Raw genomic sequence first — 26,775 nt, 5'->3', positions numbered from 1 at the left:
ATTTTGACATCAAATATGTAATTTTATTGCATGCCTTCTTCTATGAAGCATCAGTACAACAAAAATGTACGACAACATAGAATAAAGTAAGGGAAGAAAGCAGACTTGCTGTATCAAGTAGCTGATTTAAATCAATGTATTTTTCTCTAAGTGCTTCCATTCACCTCTAATTCCTTCAATGTAAGAAGGAAACAATGTCTTTCTTCACAGGACTTAAAATCAGTGACTGAGTGATACAAGACATGCTGATCAGCTGATGTCCGTAACTCCAGATACAGACACATCCTGCTGGTGCTGCATGTACCACTAATGAAACACTTTGGGGTTTCTCGTACCAGAGACTGTACTGATAGAGAAGTGCTGAAGCACGTGTGCAGCGTCAAGCACATGAGAGGTTCCAGTGAAATCCCCAGGGCTGCTGAAAGCCATCGACCTCAATGGGACACTCAAGTGCTTGCTGCTGGCACGAGCGTGACTATCTTGGGGATGTGGAGCTGGGAGGAATCAGACTGGTCAATTGGTCTCACTCCCTGCTATCACAAACCTCATACAACAGTTATTCCTTTAATAACCCAGTACAACTCTTTTGGAAGGGGTATTGTGGGATACTTTATACAACTTCTGTAGGATGGTCTTTAATACCAGAATCTTACTACTCTGATATTTCATTTTTATTTTTATTTTTATTTTTATTTATGATCTATATTTATTTATGTCCAGTTTATATCATTTTCCTCTTACTATTTATAACTGTTTTTCAAAGTGCTTTGATTCTTCCTGTGGATTTGAAAGTCTTCAGTTTTATTACTGAAGTTTCTTAATTTTATGTAATTTCTAAATTTTGCTGCAGAGTGCTGTGTTTTTGCCAAGACTACTGAGGAGTACATGATATGATATGAGATATAACATTATTTCTTGAAGAACTACATCAGTAACTTCCTACCACAAGTTCTTTATTTATCAGACCATTTTTTTCTTATTAATAATTATCTAATTTCTCTGGCTGAGCTAATCAATTTCCATGTGGCAACTTATAAAATGCTTTATTGGAGCCTTTATGAAGAGGATTTTTACCACATTAATGTTCAATTCAGATATGTTATTAAGGAAAGGTACAATATTAACCAGGAGCAAAGGCTCTTTACAAATTTATATTGTGTAATACCATATTTGATATTCTCTAGAAACTTAAGTTATCCATTCCATAGAAATTTTTCTGAAGTCTTACAAACAGATGAAGTAAGACCAATAGGATTGTATCTTACTTAGGTATCTCATGTTCTCATTTCTGTGTGTGTTGTGATGGTGTGTAGTAATTTCCATTCTTTTGGAAAAGCTTTGTATCATCCCAGGTTTAGTAGCTTCATTAGAAATGATTCTTGGAAAATCTCTAACCTAATAAAGAAGTTTATTTGGAATCAGAACTCAGTGGTTTGTCTTTGAGCTATCACTTCACCAAGGGGTTTATATTCTAAGTGTTAGCCTAGGAACAAAAGTGGATAGAGAAAGTTACGTACAGAAGAACAAGGGAAATACTGGCCCATAACCAGTATTGTTAATTCATGATGGCAGCTGAAATGAAACTCACAGAACTGTGTCTAGGTAATATTTATAGTGGTATATATAGTATATATATATCACTATATATACCATAATTGTGTATATATACATATATACATATATATACACATATATATACATATATATATACACCATTATACTTAATTGATTGGTATATATAGCATCCATCAATCAATTTATGTATCAAAATCATCTATATTTTTTGAAAATTCTTTTTTTTTTTTTTTTCTTTCCACTCTTCTTACAGTAAAAATGTATGATTGGAGGAAGGAAAAAGTTACTTTTAGAACTTACTTTGCTTCTGATCTGAAAAATATCTTTGTGGTTTCTAATGTTTTGTTTTAATCAGAAATGAATTTCCAGCTACCCTTTAATGTGATACCTTATCTGTCCTACACTTCTGTGTTATTTAATTTTGTACTCCTGGGAGGTTTTCTTTCACTCTGCTAGCAGAGAACTTATAAGCTTACAGTAATTTGGAGATTTTAATTTCTTTTCTGTTGCTAAATTTAAGAAAATATTTGTGCAATTATTTAAAAGTAATGCTAAGGTATTTTGTTTTTAATTGGTCCATAAAAGATAAAATCAGGAAACCATGACAGTAGCCCTAACCTTTGGAATTTTGATATGGATATCTTAAAGGAAAATAAGCTGAAGCTTAAGAGAAGAAAATAATCCTGTTTAATTATATTGTTCATGTATTTCAACTAGGTAGAGTCTTCCCTTAAATTGAGTAATTGTACTTAGCTATTCTAAGATTTCTCCAGACACTACAGATATAGACCATGAAATATATCATATATATAATTTGTGCTGTTTGAAACATGAAATGATTCTGGTTTTCCATATGAATATCATTGTCATTGTTTTTATTGTTATTGTTGATACTGATACTATTATTTTCCTCTGAGGTTCAAGTTGATTTAAAAGTTAGTTGGATCACTTAACTACACTTTTCATTGACTATTTTGGCCTTGTATAATGCTAAGTACTGAGGTTGTTGAGTAGCCAGAATGTGAGACCATTGATTTTTCTTTCATAACTGACTGCGGTCTTTTCTTTTACAAAGGCAGGGAATGTGATGTCTCAACCTGACTAGTCCAGTTCGTATGACAAACATTATTTCCCATGAAGGAATCTTAACAAGAATTGAGGCTAGAGTTATATTAATGTATATTAATGAAGACATTAATATACCTGATGTCTTCAAGTGGATGTTTTCCAATATAACTGGAACTCCCAAAGCAAGGGTCCAGTACTTCTGTGCAGTCGGCAGGAAGAGGCAGGCATTTTTGAAAGCTTACAGAAGGAGATCTTGTCTGCATAACCAGACACCTAAACAATTTTGGGAGGAAAAAAAAAAAATGTCTTCAGGAAGATCAAAGACCTCTAATACCCTTCTCTGTTGTTGATGGGGTGTGCTTGGGCAAAATTGGGCATGAAATTTATGTGACAGAGACTTGAAGAAAAGATCTCAGCTTAAGTTAACCAAGCTATTTGGAGATCCATAATTCATATTCCTCTGCCTGTTCCTTTTCATCATATTTTTTTTTTTTTTCAACAGCACCGATTGTGCCTCAGCCTCTCCTTCTCCTTAACCCAATGTTTTGGCACTTGTGACAAAACAGTGCTGCAAGGGGAAGCTGTCCCACTCCACCCAGACAGAGGGCAGATGAGTTCACTGGTACTAGCTTCAACTCTTCCCAATGTTTTTGCAATGTTCCCAGTGCTTCTTGCTGTACATTCTGGAGTTGTACACTGTGTAATACAGACATGCTGGTGTGGCTGATTTCCAATTGCATTTTTGTACCTGGATGCTATCATGACATAATTCTGAGAAAATGCTCTGGGAAAATAAATTTTTACTCCAGTGCAGAGATGTTTTTATACTGCCTTATCTCTGACTTTAGGTAAATGTTGCTGTAAAGGGTTAAGGTTTATATAACTTAAAATACACTATTAGCCTCTAATCACAAAGGTAACTGCAAATTCACCGAGAGGAAATTAATTTCCTTGCAGAAAGCCAACACATCCATTAGCACTGGGAAGAGAAGAGAAAGAAATTAAATAAAAAGATGGTTTCCATATTGAGAGGAATATTGGCTGTGTGTTTGGGACTGTGATAAAGCCGTTTGACACAGGGCACTCCAGCTTTCCATCCCAGAGTCTATGTATGGGGCAAGCCACATCTTAAAAGTTGCCAATATCTGGGTGAACAAAAAGGAATATTACAGAAGCTAACTCTTCTTGCATGTTTTTGAGTTACTTGTCCTTACTGGAAGATCCTTTTTAATGATTATTATAACATTTTTTTATTCATATATTCACTATTCACTGCTTAGGATTTTACCAACTGTGATTTGAGACTCGAGTAAAAAAGCGTGTATGACTACTAGCAATCTTCATATTGGTCTCTGGGATGAGGCAATTTCCTAACTAATATTTGCTCTAAAATTATTGTGATTTGTTGTTATAAATCATGAGAAATGGTTGTAGCTTTCTTTTGTCAAAATAAGGAAAAAAAGATACACACTTAGCATAATGTTTCTGAAAATTTTGGTATTTAGCTTCTTTTTTTGAATTTAGTAGAATCAAAAATATACTGGTATACTGGATAATATCAAATTCTAACTGTTTAATTGAAATCAATGAATCAGAAATGGAGCAGTTGCTCTTTGACTTTTCACCACTAATATCATTGGGGTTACAGTAACAGATAAAGATTTGTCATCTGGCTCCATCTGCACTTAAACCTAATACAAAGAATTCTATAATACAAATGAAACAAAGAGAAACAGTAATAATATATGCTGCAAATTGTCTAAGGTATATGATTTTTCTCTAAACTTCTATGTCATTTTCTAAATCTTTATGTTTCACTCAGTAAACTTAGTTATTGTTGATTGATGATGTTTTAAAACAATGTGCTATTAATTTCTGTCAAATGTACTTGTTTTACAAATTTCTCTTCAGTTACTTTTAGTTTTTCAAACAAAACTTCTTTTCATTTGGAAATTGGCAGTAACAGCTCACTATTTTTCTATAACTGCTTTGCCAAGTTCACTGGATCAAATTCATCATAAATGTAAATTGCCTTGTTCTGCAGTCAGTTTAGTTTCAAGATGATTTAGCTCATCTAATCTTTGAGAAAAACATGTGGTTCATAATGCTTACAAGGTGTGTTAGGTGGATCAACTAAGTACTTTAAAAAGGTAGGTATACACAAAGAAGAAATTAACAAAGAAAAAAGGATTTGATTTTAAAGCCTTGATACTAGTGACAAAAAACTATACTCAAAGCCACATTTACTTCTACTCACGTAAATTCCTTTGACATGCATAAGTCAGTTTTAACTGTTCATTCAAGGAAATAGCTAAGCAGCAATCAGAGGACTATTTATAATACATATCTTAATAATATATTTTTGTATTTTTAAAATTTTCTTCCAGATTTACTGGCCTGCAGCAAAAGAAAAGGTGGAGCTATGCAAATTAGCTGGGAAAGATGCCCACGTAAGTATAGTATCTATATTTTTATTACCGCTGACAATAAAATGTGCATCCATATACTCGTTTCTAAATGCATTATATAGGTTAGTAAGCTGCTTTTACACTTTTTCTTTTCAGGATTAATTGAAAAAAAGTCTTTCCTTTCCTTTCCTTTCCTTTCCTTTCCTTTCCTTTCCTTTCCTTTCCTTTCCTTTCCTTTCCTTTCCTTTCCTTTCCTTTCCTTTCCTTTCCTTTCCTTTCCTTTCCTTTCCTTTCCTTTCCTTTCCTTTCCTTTCCTTTCCTTTCCTTTCCTTTCCTTTCCTTTCCTTTCCTTTCCTTTCCTTTCCTTTCCTTTCCTTTCCTTTCCGTCATTGAATTTCTTTAAATGTTGATGCTTCAAGAAAAATATTCAATATTAAGAGCAGCAATCATACTTAGCCATTCTTGTATGTAATGAATTTAGTTGAAAGATGAATGGACTTTCCTCTGAAATTTATTGTGAGAAAGGTTCCCCTGAAATCCTTTCTTTCCCATTGCAGTGCTCCTCTTTCCTTGGAAATATCCTGAATGTAACTTCATTATACTTCATTGATGAATCAGAGTAGAAGTGGACACTACAAATTAACTTAACTTGTAGACAGCTGCAGTTAAGGTTAAAACAAGATCTCAGCCTCATTAGTGTTTCCCTGGAACCACAAATCTTCTTTAAGAAGTCTCCGTGTATATAAGGTGCATTCATATATACAATAAAACTTTCATATCTCTTTTGCATAGCACAGATTACATCGTGTCTAGAGTCCACTAGAAATGTAAACATTTCCCAGCTGTATAATAAAATTTCTTCCTTTTCTCTCCACAAATCCCATGCTTTCTGTCCAGCTTGTCTGTTATCAAGGTGGACTCCAACTCAGAACAGTCTTTGTGCTCTTGTCTGAGGAATTCCAACTTTTTATCCTAACTTATTGCTACCCTTATCTTTACAGCAGACAAAAGCCAAACAACACCTCTGCTGAACACTGGGAAAGTTCTGATACTGGTCTATATGGAGGATTTGTGCTGATCTATTCCTATGCTAAGACAAAAGGAAAGGCATGAGAGAAAATTAGTTTCTAACATACATCAAAACTATCTCCTTTTTGCTTCCTGCATTGTCTCTGCACTTACGTGTAGGATGGTCTCTTGGACCTATACAAAACTTTTGTGCACTACCTTATTATATGTGCACATATTTCTTTAATTTTGGGGAAAACTACAACTTGCCTTTATATCCAGCTCATCCTTACAGCAAGTGGCATCTGTGCCACTTGCCATCTGTACCAGACATGACCAAGCCCAGCTAGAGCCAAGACTTGACCTGAGCATCCCAAAGGACTCACAGGAATTTCCAAATAAAGGTGACCAACTGTGGTTGGTGCAAAGAGAGGTCACTTGCACAAAACATCCCCTTGGAAGTATGGTGAAGGCCTTCAGATTGCCACAAGGATTTCTATCATGTAATCTTCAGTGCTAAAGCTTGTGCAGAACCCTTAATCAGGAGCAAAGGTGGGAGGATTTGTGGGCAGATTAATCCAGTGGCTATTTGACCTTTGTTGACAGGGGATGTGTCCACAGCATATGCTGAAGAGATGTCCTCTAAACTATACTGTTACCACATAGCTTCTCATGTCTGTAAGTGTTACAACAGAAAGGCTTACAAATCTGATTGATGAGCTGCTTGGTACATTGCCACTGTAAAATTTTAGCCATCACAACTTTGATCTATCTTATCTAGTAAACAGTCACTGCTACAGTAATTTTGAGGTTAAACACAAGGATATTATGGCTAAAACCTAGTACAATAATGTCAAAGAGAAAAATAAACATAACAATTAACATTTCTCTCCTTTCCTTTCACAACAGACAGAATGTGCCAATTTTATCAGGGTTCTTCAGCCCTACAACCGAACCCATGTTTACGTCTGTGGCACAGGAGCATTTCACCCTCTCTGTGGATACATTGAACTTGGCACTCACAAAGAGGTAATTTAATTTCCTTGCTACTCTGACATGTCAAGGAGTAACCCTTGTCTTGTTTAGCATTCATCACAGATTGAAAAATACCCTGTGAGTGTATAAAAAATGAACTGACAGCAGCTTGCCTAAATAACAGAGTAAATGGCAGATTTTTTAGGTCAGACGGGAACTTGTGTTCTCACATTTGATATGTGTGTATCGCTTTTGAACAAAGCACTTTCCTTGGTAAGACTTACTACGCAATGCTTTTTGGAATGACATTTCTACATGATTAACTAAGTGAAGAGCACATTTAACCCAGATATCTTTCTTTCTAGTAAGTCATTTCCGCACATATTTTCTACTTACATACACACACACACATGCAGAGTTCAAGATGACATTCAATGCTCTACTTTTTAAGGTACACATATACCCTGTTCCTCAGGGCTTGTTTCCCTGTAAGGGTAGTACAGAGTTTGTAAATGGTCTCTGAGCTGAAGGATGGTATCTCAGGCTTTGCAGCTGGTTTGCAGCCCTATCACTGAGGAAATGCTGGGTATCCTCCATCACAAGTGGCATAGTCCTGGACTGAATTTAGCGGCTGATTGGTCTTCATTTGCTGGTGACAAAGAAATCTCTATCCTAAGTGGCAAATGTTTGAGACCTAACCCCCACAACAGTGTTGTGTCAAGCAACCACTTAATACACAAGTCTCTTTTTAACTCCTATATGTATCACACCTTGGCTATATTTATAACACTGGCTCTGTTCTCAGACAGTGTCTGGATGTGACCTGTCTGGCTGCTTGCCTGCATTGCAGGCTTACAGTGCTGCTGTAGAAATAGCTTTATTTTTTTCTCAGGGTCTAAGTGAAATACTAGAATATAAGAAAAGAGGTTTAATGATATGTTATTAAATGCAATACCCTGAAATATATACACACTGGATTTATTCTGACATACAAAATCAAGGGCAGATGCTCCCAGGGAGAAAAAAAAAAAAAAAAAAAAGGATGAGAGGGGAAGGGTATTAATGCTAGCCCTGACTGAGACTCATTTTATTCCATAAAATTGTGGGTTGATTGACCAGGGGTCTGCCAAAGTTGCAGAGAACTGAACTATCTGAATTCTGCATTGTGGTGTTCTTTTCCTAATAAGCCATTAATAAAATGTATACTGAATAATAGATAGGGCTTGCAAATAAATATTTTAGGCTTTTTTTTTCTTTCTTTTTTTCTTAATTTCCTTGAATATTCCAATTGAAACAACTGGATCCCTTGTACTGTGTTGATTCCTTAGCATGAATAATTAAATATAAAGCTGAACTGAGCAGAACAACTCTCAGCAAAAGTTTAAGTAAGTCTCTGGTTTACCTCTGGATCATTAACGAGATTCCTTATCCACTCCGCCACTGCAACTTTATTTGTGAAGGCTGTTTTCATCAGACTTTATAAAGTTATGGAGTTGGCCTGATTGTTCAGTCTGGCAGTCAGTCGAGACATGGGGTCTGTCTCAATTAGACGTGACCAATTACCTTATGAGAGGAAATGGAAGAAGAATTCCCATATTGTATTTCCTAATCCCCTCACTGTCTCCCAGTCTTGCCTCTCCTGCACTCACTGGTTGCTCAGCTGTAGTGGTGAGCTGTGCAGCATTCATCACTACTCCCACCTCCTCAGATGGTGCAGATCTTTTACAACCTCCTACTGAAATAACAGTTTGAATGAGACATGGTTTAGTGGGTAATATTGGTGATAGGGGGATGGTTGGATCAGATGACCTTGGAGGTCTTTTTCAACCTTAATGATTCTATGATTCAACATTTTCCCTTTCTTCCAAACACCATATATCCACTGTCCTGGCACTGTCTGTCCAGATAAATCTGACAATAGCACAAGGGTGCTGGGTCTGGTCTCCTTGCAAACCCATTGTTCTGAATTTGACAGACAGTTGAAAATGTCTTATGGTCCTCCTGGTTGCAGGAACTGAAGCCAGGAGTACTGTATGGAAATTCAGGGTGCTTCTGTTGCAGATCTGTTTTTTTCTCTGGCCTGTAAGGATGAAGAGTGGATATTTGGTAATTAGCAACCTCTACAGGAAGCTGTGGGATGCTTGGGAGAGTCAAGGACTGAGACAGCCTCATGGAGACTGTGCAATCAGGCAGTGCCCTGCTGACCTTTGGAAGCAGCAGAGGATCTGCCCAGCGGTCTGCTGGCTGGTGCCAGTGCTGCAAAAACAGGCAGGAAAAGAGTGTGGATCAGGTGACTCAAAACCACAGCACACACTGCTTTTGAAGCAGTACAAATCCCCTACAGGATCACACAATTAAAGGGGATTAAAGTCCTAGTCTTGCTATTACTGAAGTCACTGCCAAAACTTCTCTTGGCTGGTGAAGACGAGGTTTGGCCCGGTCGGTGCCGTTAGCCACAGCTCTCCAAGGGATGCTCTTTTCTTTGAAAGCTTTGTCCAAAGTGAAAGCAGGAGTTTAATTCTGTGTGAATACCTGGTAGTGTCCATTAGTTTGTCTGGGTGCAGTCTGAAATATTTGATGGTGATCTACAAAGACCTCGGTCTCTGGATTACTGCTGGATATTGGGACAGTCTCTTGGCATGTGATACTGCAACGGTCCTCTGAGCAGCTCAGGATTGAATTTCTTGGAAGAAATGAGAATGGGACATTAGCAATGTATTGCCAGCAAAATAATGCTCAGTTCTTAATTCAGTTTTGTCCTCACTGTGCTCTGGCTCAGTTCAGTAGCCTGAGAGTTTGGTTTGCCTGATATCCACAGGTTTGAGAGGATAACAAGGGTTCTTGTTGGATTATTAAATTCTGATTTATAGCAGACAGTATTGCTGGAGAAAATGGAATTTATCTTCGTAGATTGGAATTGATTTTTTTCCCTCTTAAGTAAGGAGATTAATTATTAAACATCCTGGGCTTTTGTCCTCTGAGCCTAGAGAATTTAAGAGACTTCTCAACGAAATAGAACAGCTTGGTTATTTATAATCTGATGCACTATTAGCATGAATTGAATTAATGTGTTATGAAGTCTGATCTTATGTGTCTATCTTTGGACATAGTAAGCTCAGTTGCACTCTTCAGTCCTCTTGTAAGGCAGAGGTATAGAAATAAATAATTAAAGTCACTTCACCATTTTCTAAATGATGGTTTAAATCACAGTTTTTTCTTTGAAACTAACTTCAAATGTTGTATCTCTGCAATTAACATTAAACTGACAATAATTTGATTCCTGACCACTAGTCAGGTCATGTGATTTTTAAATGTCATTGTAAATAAGAGAATATATTAAAAACACCTCTGTAGGCAATCTCCCTTCTCTAAAAACAATAAAATTGTGAAAATCAAATTTCTGAACCTACAAAGACTTCATTTATCTGAGTAATCATTTTGCCTTCTGAGGACATTTGGGTTTCAGTTAAGTGTGCTTTTAGGAAGCTAGTGAAAGGAACAAGTGAAACTGACCACTGTAGCAATTCAAAACTATAGCAAAACTTCAAATTAATGCTTACAAAAATTGAATCAGAAATATAAGATTCCCCACTGAAATCATCAGAAATTGTTTTAAAATAATTTATTTTCTTAACCTCCCTCTATGCCCTTGTTCTGAGACCTAAGCATTAATCACACTGTATTTGGGAACTTTAAGGAAGGATCTATTCTAATATCTCTTGTATCATTAGCCTTGTTAAAAATAACAAGAGAGAACATATGCTGCTCTTATTTAAAGGGGTCTGAACTGTGTCTGCCACAAACATTATTCAGCAGTCCCTAGAGAAATTTAGGAGTCAGCCAGAATCCCATCTGGGTCTCCTGTTGCAACACAGTCTATCAGCACTTTCTCAAATAGAAGCCAGTGCCTTTTAAGTACAATTCAGCCTTTAATTTGAATAGAAAAGAGCATTGGATCTTTTTTTTTTTTTTTTTTTTCTGAAAATAATTTTATTTTTCCAAGATTTATTTATTTATTTATTTATTTTTGCTATGGAGTGAATGAGATACATTAAAACAATGAGTGAAAAAATAAATAAATAAAAAATCCAGATATAAAACAGAGACATGGACTGTAAACATCAATCCTGACATGACAGCTACATGATCTAATACACCTTCACTTCATATGTTAGCAGAACAGTCTGAGTTTTTTCTCTGCAGCCACACCAGGCTAATGAATATGTGTTTATTCTCAGGAAACAGCATTCAGACTGGATACCCAGAACCTGGAGTCGGGCAGATTGAAATGCCCTTTTGATCCTCAGCAGCCGTTTGCATCTGTGATGGCAGGTAAGAAACCATCAGAGCCAGACGCTCAGTGGCTTCATGGGCAGACACCAGGGTCAGAGGCTCAGCAGATGTCACTGGTGGAGAAACTCTGGCTGTGGTTGTGCTTCCGATGCTGCTTTATGCTCTGGGACCTGGGGGAGCCTTCAGACTGCAGACACCAAACAGTTGGAAGTGCAGCAACACAAACAGAGAAATTTGAGTGGCTGTGAAACCTCTGAGCAGGATTTCATTCTCACCCAGTCATTTATCCTTTAAGAAGACAACAACAACAACAACAAAAAACCACATGGACAGACAATGTTTCAAGCACTTCTGGGCCTCTTTCCACAATTATCAATATGTTCTGCCCTTTGAAGTCTGCTGACATCCACTATTTCCATAAATACATTTTCGAGGTTTCTATTTACTCGAGTAGCCACTTCTGAAGCTGGAAGCCTAAGAACAAGATAGCACAATTGTTGCGTGCCTCACAGCGCTGTGTGGTCTGACATTTGGTGCTGAGGAATGTCAGCTTGACCTCTGGATTTCAAACCACTATAAGAGCTACTTTTGTCATGGTTTGGTTCATAGCTTTGAACAATTTTCATTTAACTTGTCCATCAAGCCTATGAATACAAGATAAGAGTGAAGCACCATGACGTTTTCATTTACAGCCAAAGAGTAGTGGTGACAATGCTTTGAAGTATCAGTCACTCTGTGTTATAAAAAGAATATGACTAATGTTCAGTCTTTATTCTCAGATAGTAAGATAGATGATTTGTGATTCTGACCCAACAGATGGGGCAGGACTTCCTTTATTAAAAACAATAGATTAAAGCCAGTGCTTATTCTTCTCAGAGATCCCTAGAACTGTTTAATGACCGTGAAGTCTATTTTTAAAATGGAATTCTAGAAACTTTAACTATTTCTTTTTCTTAATGCAATATAGCTCCATGATTTATTATAGAGTTGGCTAATTTCAGTAGCACTCTAGTACATCGACTTCTTTATTAAATCTTGTGAAATGAAGAAGATGCTGTACTTTAGCTAACTAAACCATGAACTTTGGTACATAAGAATTTTATGGCTAGATAATATTAATGATTGGGCTGTTCCAGCATCCCTTCCCGGGTGTCAGTGCCTGGTGTCAAGTGCTTTGCAATAATGTACAAGGAGCACTGTAAAGAGTTACAGGCCTGACCAGAGAATGCATTCTTGACCTATCTTTGGATGATTACTTTATTCCCAAAAGTGCTAGGAGAGCAGTATAGCTCATGGATAAGATACACTGGGACTAGGGGAGCTCAATTCCCATCTCTGCTACTGGAGAGAGGAATAGCCTTTGGAACATTGTTTCTCTCTGCATGGTTTAATTTATCTGCAAAATGGCAATAAATATTACTTACTTCCTTCAAAAAGCACTTTGAAATCAGATATAAATATGAGCTAAATATCATTTCCTTTTATTTCCATATGTAGGTTAACATGAGTGAGTAATTTTCATTCTAACAGCTAATCTCTGAATTGTGCACAGCATTTCCCCCCAAGTAAATTCCACGGATTAATTACATGCTATTGGAAAAACTAGTCTTTCCAGCTAAAAATCACCTGCTCATCATCCATCTTCTATTACAAATTACTGCTCACCAAAACAATTCTGGAAATAACTGGAACTTGGACTGAAAGCCACAAGAAGTGCTGAAAGCGCCTTGTCAGCAGAACCTAGACAAGGATGAGCAGTTTCTGTTAGACCTTCAGGTTTATTGATCACTGAGTGCCTGTCAGTTAGCAAACACCAATTACCCTGCCCATTCCTCATTATGACAAATACCGTACTGAATGCACTATTGTTTCTTTACAAAGGCGACATGCTGTCTGAAAGATGTGCTTTCCAGTACGGTCAAGGAAATAATACATGAGTAACAGCAATATTGAAAAAAAAGAAAGCTAACAGATCTTTTTTTGGCCAAATAAGGTGTTTGCGGGTCACTGGGTTGTGGGGTTTTTGGTTTGTTTTGATTTTTTTTTTTAATGTGTTTATAAATTTTGCAAATGAAATGATACAACATTTGTGTTGATTGATATTTATTGTAAGTTTGCTCTTAACAAAGGACTTCTCACTAAAATATATTGTGAAATGTTTCTACTCAGAGCATCAGAAAACCTGGAAAGGTAATTTTATATATCACACAGATCATTCAGCTTTTTATATGATTAAGGTCCACTTTTAAAAAACTGAATTACAGTTGCAAGCCATTAAACAAAAACAAAGTTTCTCTGACCAATAAAGATATCTTGTTATTTTTGTAGAAATGAAAGAGAATTGTAAAATGCACAATGTGGTTGAAAAAATAATAATAATAATAAAAAAATAAAATCACAGTAACTCTTTGCTTCCCTTTAGAAAAATACTGAGATCTGAAGGAAAGCAGAAAATATTGTACAATTCTTAAAGTTGTGAAGTTTTACATTGCTCAGAAAGCTGACAGAAAATTAAATAGTAACTGCAAATGTAGCAAAAAAAAATACAGCATTTTTTTTTTAAATTCTGGCTGCCTTATTCAAGCAAGATGTCATTTATTTTAGTGGAACTACTCACTATGTTAAAATGATCACAGTTTGGGTCTGTAGCCATATTCCTACCATTAACATGTTACATAGTTGAGAAGGTGCCTAAAGGTGCATAGTTGAGACTAGTGCCTAAATTCCTCTTCATGAATGAAGTGTCAGGCAGAGATCCCTACTTCAGGAAAGGGCCAAGATGAGAAGCTCCTGGGTTGGACCATCCATAGTGTTTCAGCTCCAACCCAGGATCAGCAAAGCCATGTGTGCTGACAAGGCACATGACAAGGGTCATGAGAGCAAGCTTGGATTACTAGATGTCCTCTCCACATCATGCCCCCCCAGGCTCATGGGGCAGGATTTTCAGTTTGGATATTCTTACACCCCCTTAGCCCAAAGCTTATCAAAGCCTGGAAGGGAGGATTTTTTGGATGCCTAAAAGGCATCCAAAATTAGGCATGGACTTCTTCGCTTCTCAGACATGTTATTATAAATACTACTTCCATTTAAATATATAAGTAATTTCACAGAATCACAAATCCTATTAAAATATAAGACTATAACACTTTAAAGCATTAAATTAGTTCATAGGCAAATTAGATGCAGGTGATATTCACCCAACAGAACACAAATAGTTGTAATTTGTTTACTCCACAGCCGTAGAAACCCCATTTCTTTTTCATTTGTAGATGAGTATCTTTATGCTGGAACAGCTTCTGATTTCCTTGGCAAAGACACGGCTCTAACACGTTCCCTGGGACCTTCTCACGACCACCATTACATCAGAACTGACATTTCTGAACATTACTGGCTTACTGGTAAGATCCCAAACATATGCTGTTGTCATTTGCATTGTCCCTGTCTCTCTGAAGTTAATAGCCCCTTTCTTAAATAAATATATGTCCAGTAAGTGTAAATATAGATACTGTATCATGGTATCTTTGGATTATGTAGACTCTTTTGGAAAAAAGCTCAGTGGAACAAAAATGTACTTGAGAAAAGTCAAAAAGGTGAAAATACTAATTAAGGAAAGAGGAGGAGAGTAAGACCTAATAGTTCTTTCCATCTTTGATCCGTACATATGTATATAGTGCTATAATTGGAATACTATCATGCCTAAAATGCTTTTATTTCCAGTCTTGTTGGAATATTTTTTTTTTCCTGATCACTTGTTAAAAGCTGTTCCCTCCAGTATGTTGAAATGACAGACTAGAAATTCCATGTTTTTAGGTAGGAGGTCTTCTCTCTCTCTCTCTCATTTTGTATTTTTCCCCCCTTTTTAGAAGGGGAAAAATACCTTTTGTTGCTGTCAGGATCATTTTAAAACCACTAAGGGCACCCTAAAATAGCTTCCCAAGCAAAACACTGCTTTTTCTTGTCCATTAAAAACATTCTGAGCTAGTAAACCCTCTAGAAAACTGGCCACATTTACACCCAGCCGGTCTCAAACCACACACAGAGTAACGTGGAAAACTTCGCTCACAAGCTAACCATGCTCAGTTAAAGCGTCCCCCTTTTAGCTGTCATCTGTCTCTAAAGATGTGGCAACACTGGCCCTGATTCAGGCTGTCTGTGTAACTATTACGGGTGTATTGTAAAGCCAGGGCCTGCTGACCACAGGGTTAAGTTGTCTTCCCAGCAATCAACTTCTGAAAGGCATAATTTTGCCTGTTAACTCTTTGAGACCTCAACAAGAGGAAATATTCATACTTTTATTATTACTTCCCTACTCCTTCTCTCCCTCCTCCTAAGCTGTTGCTCTATAATTATGTCTAGATGTGGCTCCATAACCTCAAGATTTCTCCTGGGGAATGGGGAGGAAAGGAAAAAACACTTCAAGTCAACTTATGTTTCCAGATAGGAGTAGCCCTGCAGAGAGATAGAAAATCTCACACTGCAGTGCTAACATATCCCAGTTTCATCACCTGTACTCTTCAAATGTATGGCTCAACATCTCTCTTGCTCCACCTCTTCTATCTCCTCCCTCTCATTGCTGCATGTCCCTTGTGCAGTTTAGGCCAGAAATGGGCTGCATGCAGTATTGGACTGGGATGGGTCCATCCCAGAGGCAGCTCTCTAACCATGTTCCTTAGCATCTGATTTTATTACTGGCTGCTTAGCATGGAAAGACAGTTGGGGTAGCATCCTAAGGGATGCTATAATATCCTAAAAAGACAGATTTACTGCAGTTTGATCCTAAGGAGCATCTGGTGTTATCATTAGTACATATCCACATCGATGAGCATTACAGGGGGATGAAAGAGGGCTCAGTTCCCAGCACACAAGAACTTAAATATCCAGTTCCAAACATTTCTTCATGATATTAATGATTCTTCATTAGCAGTTTTAGACCAGGGAACAGTACAAGAACATAGGATAAACTAAAGGATTGAGAACTGTTTGTGTTTTAGTTTAGAGCTTGTGAGAGGAAGTCTGCCTTTCTTCTTTCCTATAGATTGGTTCATTTTTTAATTCTGTTTTTCACATAAAGCATCTGTATCTGTGAAAGATTTCTAAGGAGAATAATATATTAACATGTCTGGGGTTGAAAAACAGCTTCAGTGTGGCTGCAGTGTGAAAATATACCCTTGTTATGTAATCACCAAAGACCCCATATATTCTTCAAGTTTACTCTCTTTCCAGCCATATAAAAAACCACAGTCATGCTATAAGACTTCACAAACACAATCCATGCAGTGTTATACTAAGAGGCACAGGCATAAACTAGGTACTTTTAATATTTTGAAATGGTCCTTTTAAGGCTGGAGAAAATTTTGAGTGCAATTCTAAATAATGGGATCAGTTTTGCAGTAAGCCATAACGTAGTCAGTATATTGCTAGGTGATTGTGTAACATTACCAATTTCATACATTTTGTGCTTTCAGATGATATTGGTATAAAAAAAAAAATATTTACTTAATTTCAGTTTTAAAACCTCCACCTCATCTAAATCCCGTCTTCCTTAAACCTACTACCCATTGACCAAATATGTGCTAGACCTCCAGGAAAGGTCATACATACTTGAGTAATTGTACAATTAGAAATAAATTATTTCCAGGCGTGATTCATGTTTTACTTAAGATAAGCATGAAATGTGTAACTTGACTTTTTTTTTTTTTTTTCCAGTGGGCTGCGGAAGTTTTTCTGTAATGCACCTTAATATTCTAAGGTGTTTTTTTTTTTTTTTCCTTTTTTTTTTTTTTTTTGTTAATTATTATTCCATTCCTGGAAACAAGATTATTCTTTCCTGGGGGAAGGCAGAGAAAGACAAAGCACAAGGGAAAAATGCGTAGGATACCTTCCAGTTCCTTGCAGGGCATCTCTATCTTGACTAATTAAGACATGTTTTAATCTCAGTGACTGAATAGCCGCTCTACAAAGGAGAAAGGGAGGAAGGCAGCTAATCTTTCCCATGACTCACACTCACACAGGCTCATACTCCTGCACGCAGTGGCACTGAAGGATGCTGCCTCCACTCAGCACTGCAGGGCTGGAGAATTGAGTGCTGTCACAGCAGCTGGCCAGAGCTGTTTGTTCCAGAGCTGGGGCCCTGGATGATGTGCATGGGGCTGGGCCCCTGCTCCGGAAGGCAAAACCGCCCACTGGAACTGTGTGCCTTCCTCCAGCTGAGATGGCAGAGGAGGGCATCCTGCAGTGGGGTACCAGACATACAGGCATCCACTAAATAGCTGCACATTCCTCCCTCCTTTACAGGAAGTTAAAGTCAGAGTTAGGATGAGAGCTTCCCTGCATACATGAATCTTTTTTTTGGTTTGGGGGGTTTGTTTGTTTTCATTTCAATTTAGTTGTCTTTGCCAGGGACAGATACTTACAGGCAATAACTTCTTTATGTCCTGCATGTTTTGGATGGAATTCAGCTCACTGAGCTTTAAAAGGCAAAAGTTAGCATCCTGTCTGAGCTCAGCCATTTCAGTTGTCTCTGCCTGTAATTTACAGAGAGAGGTGACACTTCCACGGGGTGACTCACTCCACCTATTGTAGGAATCTGTCTTAAAATAGGATTATTTATCATCACTTTCTTCCTTTCCCCAATCAGTCCCACCCTGAGAGAGGACCTGGGTGAGTGTAGGTTAGGAGCCTTACTACTTTGATGGTTGATGGTTAAAGGTAAATGAGGTGAGCACTGTCCTTTGTATCTTATCATGCCCCATATTTCTGGCAGCCCAGATACAAAGAGCTACTGCAGAAAGTGTCCAGCTCTTTTTGTTCGCCTTTTCTTTGTTCTAGGATTTGCTATGCATTTGCTGTCCTCTTTTCCGGATTTAATAATTTTCTCTGGAAGCATTATTAATGCATGAGAGGTTGTCCTGGCTAAAATTAGTGCTTGCTTTAGAAGGGTGAAAATAGAAGGCAGGTAACCTACAGCAAACATGACCACCCCTGGGAACCAGCAGTAAAGGATTGGGTGTAGTAACTATTCCTACCAGACCACAGAAGCATGTTTAAAAAAAGCATGAGCAATACCTGAACCTCTGGTAGCTTCTTTCTCAAAGCTCCTGATGCCTTTAATTCCCTGTTCTGTTGCATACAGTCTGGCTATGAAATTAATATGTGGGAAAACTTTCTATTGAAATAATTAAGTGAGGACAGTGGTGTGTATGGGAAAACAAACACTGGTTTAAAATGATCACCATATAATTTATTTCCCATGCAAAGAATCCAAAAACCTAATTCACAATTGATTTGAACTTGCTTTTCTATGGTTTTATGGAATGATTACAAGAGATGAGACAAATATTTCATTTGCAGAACACAATGTGCTTTTCAGTTCATGATCTCTTTTATTAAATTGTTTTCAATCTCTTGTTCTTCATATCTTTTATGGTGTGTTCTTGTTTGGATTTTACTTTCAAGATCAGTGTTCTCCATTGTGATTTAAAATCATTAAATATTTGTGTTCCTTTAATTCATTAGAGATTCTTTAAAATCTATTCCAGGAATTGGTATTGAGACATTTGTTTTTTCATTTGGCTTGCCAAGTAAAGCAATGAAATTTATTTTTAAAAGAGCATATATTCAGGGTTTTGTTATGTGAATGTGGATTAAAAAAAAATAAAAATCTATATGAAATTCAAAAGAATGCTACAGAAGTATTTCACAGGTTACTTTATTTATGAATTGTTTAATAAACTCCATACTACAGAAGCCGTATTGGAAGTCATTATGTATTTATTCATGGTAGGAGATCTAATCTTCAAAGAGGCCTTAAAGGCCCTGAGGAGTATCTGAATATTTGCTTTAGACTCAATTTGAAATCTTCACTTAAGTTTGTTGGGCCTGACGTCTTCATCTTTTCATTTTTCTGTTGGTGCCATTCTGTAGTGTCAGAAAGGTTTAAAATTATCACAGAGGCAATTATCACAGAATCACAGAATTTCTAGGTTGGAAGAGACCTCAAGATCATCGAGTCCAACCTCTGACCTAACGCTAGCAGTCCCCACTAAACCATATCCCTAAGCTCTACATCTAAATGTCTATGGCAATTTTGACCAATAAATTTACTCTTCTGTTATGAAGGTGCATATTCAGCAGCCCTTGAACATTTTGTCTCAAGTCTTTGACTGTGAACCTTTGAATCAAGGACCCTATTTTTGTTCTCTGTGTACCATAAAGTATATTGTGTAAACTCCTTGAGGTGAATATGAAGTAATAATCATTTAAAAAAAAAAAAGACATGAAGATACAATAAAAGGTATTAATAGTATTTCCCACAAATCACCAATGTTTGCTCTGCCATCTTACACCGTACTCCTTACTATCTTTCACTGCAGCCTTACCTGGGACAAAGACCATGTATTTTATTACTGAAAGAATGTATCTCAGAGTCAAGGGTCTCTTTGCATTGTATTTGCATAAGCAGTTCCGTTTAAAGAAATATAGCATTGCTCCACGGGCCCTCAAAAGAGCTCATTTATTGTAGCACACTGGGCAATGTCTTAAAAAAAAATCACACCCCAAAGTATCTGGCTGACTTGTGCAACACAGTGTGGTTGCCTGCCCTGTTGCAGTCTGGAGCCTGCATTTGTTTAATTTCTGATTGTAGTCTGTAAGGAAAAAAGAAAATAAAAATGGTGAAAAAGTAGAACAGAAGAAGACAACATGAACATGAGATCTGAATAAGACAGTCAAGAACATGGATGAAGTTCTTGGCCCAGTGAGATGCAGGCAGAGATAGGCTTTCTTTGTCAGAGACCAGAAGTAACACAACTGCCATGCCACTCCGTACAAAAAGCAAAATAGCCCAAACAGAATGTTATAGAATCAGCCTGGCTGAGGTTGGAAGATGGCCTCTGGAGGCCATCTGGTCCTCAATCCAGGACACTCAGAGCAGGTTGCTCAATACCATATCCTTTGGCTTTTGGAAATCTCCAAGGAGATTTCTACTCTACTCTACTCTACTCTACTCTACTCTACTCTACTCTACTCTACTCTACTCTACTCTACTCTACTCTACTCTACTCTACTCTACTCTACTCTACTCTACTCTACTCTACTCTACTCTACTCTACTCTAGAGGAGACTCTACAGACTCTCTGAGCAACTTGTTCCCAGATTGATATAACTAACGTTTTGATGCAAAACAAGGAACCATCTCCTTAAAACTAGTTAGAGTTGTGGAGTTTGGTGTGCTAACCTTTGCTAATGTAATCTCAGCAAGGCACTGTGTTGGATTTGTAAATAGAGATGGTAGGATTGTTAAAGCACAGGTTTGTAGGAAACTTTTAACTTGGAAAAGATGTCATTTATGTTTGAATTTTTAATCCCATGGATCAATCAAAGTTCTTTCATTCATTTGCAAGCTATCTCTAGTAAACAGTAGTGTATTTCTATACTCATAACTACTGAAATGTTTAATTAAATTAATTAAATTCTACCATGGAATTTGGGAAAAAAACACTTAGCTTGATGTTGGTGGTTAGAGAATGAGTGATATGGCAGACTTTTGCAGTCATTGTATTGAAGGTCTTCTTCCTTTCAAACAAGAAATGATACCCAATGCTGCATATTTATGTAAGTTGTAGTAAACTGCATACATAAAAACATCACACCAAGAGCAAATATCTCAGAATCCCTGCTGGTTTTCTCTCAGAGCTTATAACAAACTTGCCACTGTGTGTCTATATAGTGATATATTTATTTCACTGAAAGATGCAACATAAATGTAGATATTTAAGAAGAATTTTAATAACAAGACTTTTCTTCATAACATCTTTTTTTGGGGGAACTTCTAGGAGCAAAGTTCATTGGAACTTTTCCCATCCCGGATACCTATAACCCAGATGATGACAAAATCTACTTCTTTTTCCGAGAAATATCACAAGATAGTGGCACATCTGACAAGACAATTCTTTCTCGAGTTGGAAGAGTTTGTAAGGTGAGGGCTCTGTCTTTTACACTATTTAAAACAACGTACAATGTTTGAAAAAGGAAAAGATAAAAAGATAAAAGATAAAAAAATAGATAAAAATAATTAAAAAAAAAAGGTTTGATCTGTCCTGAAATTTTTCAGAACATACAATGCTACTGCTGTTTGACATGTACTAATCCAAAAAATACTTAATATTGACTGCATATATTTTATAAAAGCTAATATGCTTATAAATGAAAATCCTTTGTCTAAATGATGATGTATTGACCTTCAGATATGCAACAGTGACCTCTGTTTCATAAACTTTTATTAAGGATTCACTTGATGTTGTCTACACAATGGCAAAGTATTTGGATTTTTGTGAAAAGTGCTCAGTGAATGGAGGGATATACAAATCCATCACTTCAACATAGATCAGCACATCGCTTGTGGGCGTTACTGAGAGCTGAGGTCATTCGTTTGTTTTTAAGCATTCCTGATAATCAGTTTGGGTGGGACTGGTTTAAAAAAAAAAAAAAAAAAAGTAATTTCTGAGCTACATCCACACCCACCTGGAGGTTTTCTTTCCTGTGAAGTGCTGTCTTTGACCTGTTTACAAGCATGAGCCAGGAGCTGACTCTGCTGCAGTATAAGAAGTCCCATTTAGTTGGTGCCTGAATTGCTTTAAGAGATTATTTTCTTTACTTTCTCAATCATTATGTTTGTTTTTGCCCCTTATGAAAGATTTCTCCCCTTATGGTATGCATAATGTAGATTTTTATGAGCTGCACTCTTTCTGAATAAGCATCTTTGTCAAGGGAAGAAGCCTCTTCAAACTGTAATGAGAAGATAAACCAATTCCTGTCATATGAAGGCAGTAAATAGTTTGTGGTTGAACAGCCTGCTGGTTTTGCTAATTTGTTCTTCCCGTTATAGTGGAATGGTCTCTTGACTTCTGTGACAGACATACTGTCTATCCTCTCCTTTATCACATAATATTTTAGGAAGAGATGCAGTCAGAGTAGATGCTCCCATCCTGTTCTTAAGTCTTTAGTGAATCCGGGTGCACAGGAATTGCTGGCAAAAGACAGAAAATGGGACTTTAAAGTTGTTTTAATATTAATAAACATAAACTTTGAGCAAATGTTTTTCATGTGCCTAACTAGGCATCAGCAACACTATTATAGCAAGCACATTAAGTATGTACATTTCTGTGATATTTTGTTCAGTTGTTTTCATTTACATGCATTTTCTGAGTAAAGCAGCTCCTCTGGCAGTGAAAATAGTCTTCTTAAGGAGAAAATTGATAACTAGCGAAGAAGCAAAAGAGTTTGTGATTTGCATTAAGATACATCTAGCAGAAAGGCACACAGAAAGCTAATGAACACACACTGAAAACAAAGAGCAGATACATGTGCATGAATGCATAAATGCATATGACTGTTCTGCAGACCAGCAAACTCCTAACAACTGAGATTTCAGTGACCATAGCCATTTCACACTTCTGTCCTTGACCTAAAATGTTAAGAAAACAGAAAAAAACCACCTCATTCATAAATCAGTTCTCTAGTAGGTTTTTAGCCAGACGAAAGAATGGATAATCTGTAGTTGGGTATTTCACAGTGGTGTGATTAATGGCAGAATGGAAATGCAAACACACATGATTTGCAGCTAGACATGGCATTTGCTGATTATGAGAAAGCACTTAATGCATTAGGAAAAATTGGTAGACAACAATTTTCAAGTCAAGGCACTGGGGAGATTATATTAAACTAAGATATATTAGCTAGAGGTGTCCAACATCCTCTACCTAGAGAATAAGCTGATAAGGTATCATAATAAAAGCAAAAGTATTGCAAGAAGATCCTAACAACTGTGTGTAATTGTACCTTGCATTCAAGGTATTGAATGGGCAAAAACAAGACTGAATTTGTAGGGTAACCACGTTAAGTGGAAATAAATTGTTTTGAATTTTATTTTTAATAGTCAAACCAACACAACAGAAACTGGTAAGTAAGGTGATTATTATTAATGCTATTATTAATGTTTTCTCCATCTTCTTTACTGAGTGCTTCCTGATGGATTCAGAATTCTCTTGATAATTTATACTCCTGTATTTTTGTATGACTGTCTTCATTATCTTGCAAATCGTGAAAATTATTAAAATATAAGTAGAATTATTACGTTTAATATAAGTTAAAATGCACAAACAAACTCCTCTATTTACAGACTAAGATCCTCTGTATCTGTGGTCTGCTGTAACACCTCTTTTATGATTAGTTCTCTCCAGTATAGGATCCATGTCTTTGGTTAAAATGATGGATAAAACTACAATTTCTGCTTGCACTGTCTCCTAAATGTACTGCATAATGTTAAACCTTTGCTTTCTTTCCTCAGCAAGCATGGAGTAACGGTGGATGGGAGAGCAGAGATTTTTGAAATCATTTGCTTGGTGTAATCCCAATTTTTCTCTACTAGAGCTCAATTGCTGTCTACCTCACTGTGCCTTAGGGCTCCTGTACATTAACGCCAGAAACACATGCTGAAATTAGAATAGGCTTTGTTTTTAATAAGGAGGTTAGTCAATGCAGCTTATTCTTTGGCTAATTTTCAGTGACTCAACAATATGGTCTCTCACTGATCTTACCCCTTAGGGAAAATCTTCTCTGGAAAGCATTCCCTTTTCCCAGCTACTTACACACCCAGAAGATTACAATGCTCTCACTGGCAGCTCTTTGCCCAGAGTCAAACAGCTGTCACTTGTCCTGTTCATAAGACCATACTTATACTTACCGTCTTGAAGCTTGTGTTGTAATAACGCAGCCACTATAGCAGTAAATAGCACTAATTTAGATTTGCGTCATCTGCATTCTGTAGATCACCAGGGGATATCAGTATGAATTGGAAGGAAGTGTTTTCAACAGTCACTTTCAGAGTCAGTTGTGTAATTTATCATGGCAAATGGCATTTTCTATTTTTGGTTTGAGGGAGGTGGAAAAGTAGCATTGGCCTATCCATATTATCTGCTACTACTTATAGTATGTTTCTCCTTTTATAAAGAATAATGTGTTAGGTTATTCGCTTTCTTTTCAAGAACAGTCATAAGTGAAGAGAGAGAAATACTATTAAATATTTGCCAGTGATATGTATCTATTTTTTTTAAAACATACAGATACACTTGTGCATATTACATTCATCATACAAACCTTAACATCTTAAAAGCATGGGTCCATATACTTCTATTTCTAGAAACACAAGATTAAGCTGTTACAGCTCCACTCTCTTCAAGCCCACACTGCAGAACAATCTTGCATTAGCCAAAGACATGACACAGTCATTACACACTGAGTCTCATTTTGAAAACAAAATGCATCATCTCTGCAGTGTGCCCTTTGCAGTCAAATAACAAGTCAGATACTTTTTTTTGGTATACATGTCCACCACAAAATAATTACAGAATTGGGATTGCATTTAAGGACAACCTCGCATATGCACAAATCTAACCCTAGAAAAGGTTTCCCTCCTATTTTTCCCCCACAAAGTGAGAAATAAAAATCCTAATTGCAGAAGCCCACATAAGTGTTTTGGATAAGGAAGAAGGTTGTTGGAGTTTTTGTTTGTTTTCTCTATAACATCACATTTTTTTCATAGTTAAAACCTCATTCTATTGGAATGGAGTGGAAATTAGCCAAAAGTGGTAGTTTCTCTGCTACAGTATGAAAATCCTGTTTATTATTACAGCACTATGTATTTGCTGTATTATAAGCTTCTCTTTAATGCTTTTGGTGATGTATTGCAAAAATTAGTGCATGCAGTCTCAGAGTCTGATTTCCAGGAGACCTCAACTGCCAAGAAATCAGACTTAAGCCCCCGATGTTGTTTTCATATTTCCCATAGTGTTCAACACCCAGAAGTGTCCTTTGTTCTAGTGGGAACAAGTGAGCTCTTTGTCTCTTTTTTTTTTTTTTTTTTTTTTTTTTTTGAGGGGGTGGGGTTTAGTGGCTGTTATGCCATTCCACCCTAATATATACCCAGCTGTACCTGGGGATGAGAATATACCAATTAGGCACAGCCCTCTAGGTTAAAATGTACTTTCTAAAGGCACTGGAATGTAATCATTTTAAGCACTCCTGAGTTGAGAGTGCGGGACACACCCTGCATTCCACCTTAGGGTAATGTGATTTATTTCCAAAGCCATGAACACGAGCAGAGTTCAAGGCCGTGACCTTGCCTCCTGTCTGGTGTTTAAGGCAATTTGTATTCCTGGAGTGGCAGCAGGGAGCTATTCCACCCCTAGCCTGAGTACAGGGTCTCCAGTGGGCTCTGATGTGGGACTGCTGGCATGCAAAAGTTGGGGGGTGGTTTTTTTTTTTTTTTTGTACTGGAAATAGTCTAGCCATGCCTTTACTGTGACTGGAAGTAACTGAGTCATTAACATTCTTTGTATTTCTATATCATGTAATGCATCATTGTGTAGATAATTGATCTCTCTCCACAAAACATTTGAGTTGTCCACATAGTGTAATGCTTTACCATTCAGCAATATTAGCTAGGATCCCGGAAGTGAAATAGCCATGTTAACATGTTCTCAGCAGGGTTAATTAGTCTGGGCTCACTGCCATACTCGTGTAACTATCCTGCTTCCAGTTCTGCAGGCAACTCATTCCAGACTAGATTTAACTTACTGCGTATTACATGCTTACATACTTTCTTCGTCACCATAATATTGCTTAGCCGCAATGCTAACCAAAGCTAGCGGTTTGTATATTTATTTATTTATTGAAATCTCTGTGATCATGATTAAAACCATTTAGAAAAAGTAATCCCTAGGAAAACTTTGGCCCTTGTTTGACAGCTGGGCATTTTTGCAGCTGTGTATCCTTCAGCAGCCAGCTCCTCCTGGACATCCAAGTTTGACATTTTAATGTTATATGCTGTCTGAAAGTTTTCAAATATTGTAGAAAAGCAGATGCTCATCAAGATGATTTCATTTTAAGGACTGGTGTGCTGGAGACAGCCCAGCTCCATACAATATTTGTTTTCTAACTGTGATGAATTATGAGATATAACACCAGGCTTTGACAGGTCTTTTGGTCCAGCTTTCCTTATTGGCAAGGGTACAGGCACAGTATAGGAAGTTTGGTATGTTTTTGTCTCTCATGGGTGCATTTCAACAATGTAACTGGAGTTTGTTTTGTTTTGTTTTGTTTTGTTTGGAGGTGTGTCATGATTTGCAGATGAAGCAAAAATATGTAAGATATTCTTATATATAAAGAGGTGTGACTGCATTTTACTGAGCCTCAGGGAAAATGAAAAAGAAATTATAGTGTCAATATAGTGCTTTAAAAGCTGGGTTACGGAAATGCAGCTGCACAACCTCTGAAGCAAACTCTAGAAATCATCTCAGTTGCCTGAGACACTCATTGCCAGAACATGTTTTTGACAACCCAGCAGCTCAGAAGTGAGGAACTTGCAGAGTTAATTGGAGAGATGTACCAA

General features: G+C 37.0%; 1 protein-coding gene across 4 annotated transcripts in view; it reads left to right on the top strand.

The window, feature by feature from the left end:
- Positions 1-26,775, top strand: part of SEMA3D (semaphorin 3D) — a 145,813-nt gene that overhangs the window by 71,142 nt on the left and 47,896 nt on the right. For all 4 annotated transcript variants that reach the window (XM_082755868.1, XM_082755869.1, XM_082755866.1 and 1 more), the window contains exons 4-8: positions 5,031-5,093; positions 6,969-7,088; positions 11,273-11,366; positions 14,597-14,725; positions 21,161-21,303. In XM_082755868.1, the coding sequence (XP_082611994.1) occupies positions 5,031-5,093; positions 6,969-7,088; positions 11,273-11,366; positions 14,597-14,725; positions 21,161-21,303 (549 nt within the window). The remainder of the gene's footprint in view (positions 1-5,030; positions 5,094-6,968; positions 7,089-11,272; positions 11,367-14,596; positions 14,726-21,160; positions 21,304-26,775) is intronic.

The sequence above is a fragment of the Aythya marila genome (assembly GCF_965140915.1).
Source record: "Aythya marila genome assembly, chromosome: 1".
NCBI lineage: Eukaryota > Metazoa > Chordata > Aves > Anseriformes > Anatidae > Aythya > Aythya marila.
The sequence above is the reverse complement of the archived record's forward strand: the minus strand, read 5'-3'. Positions and strand labels throughout refer to the sequence as shown.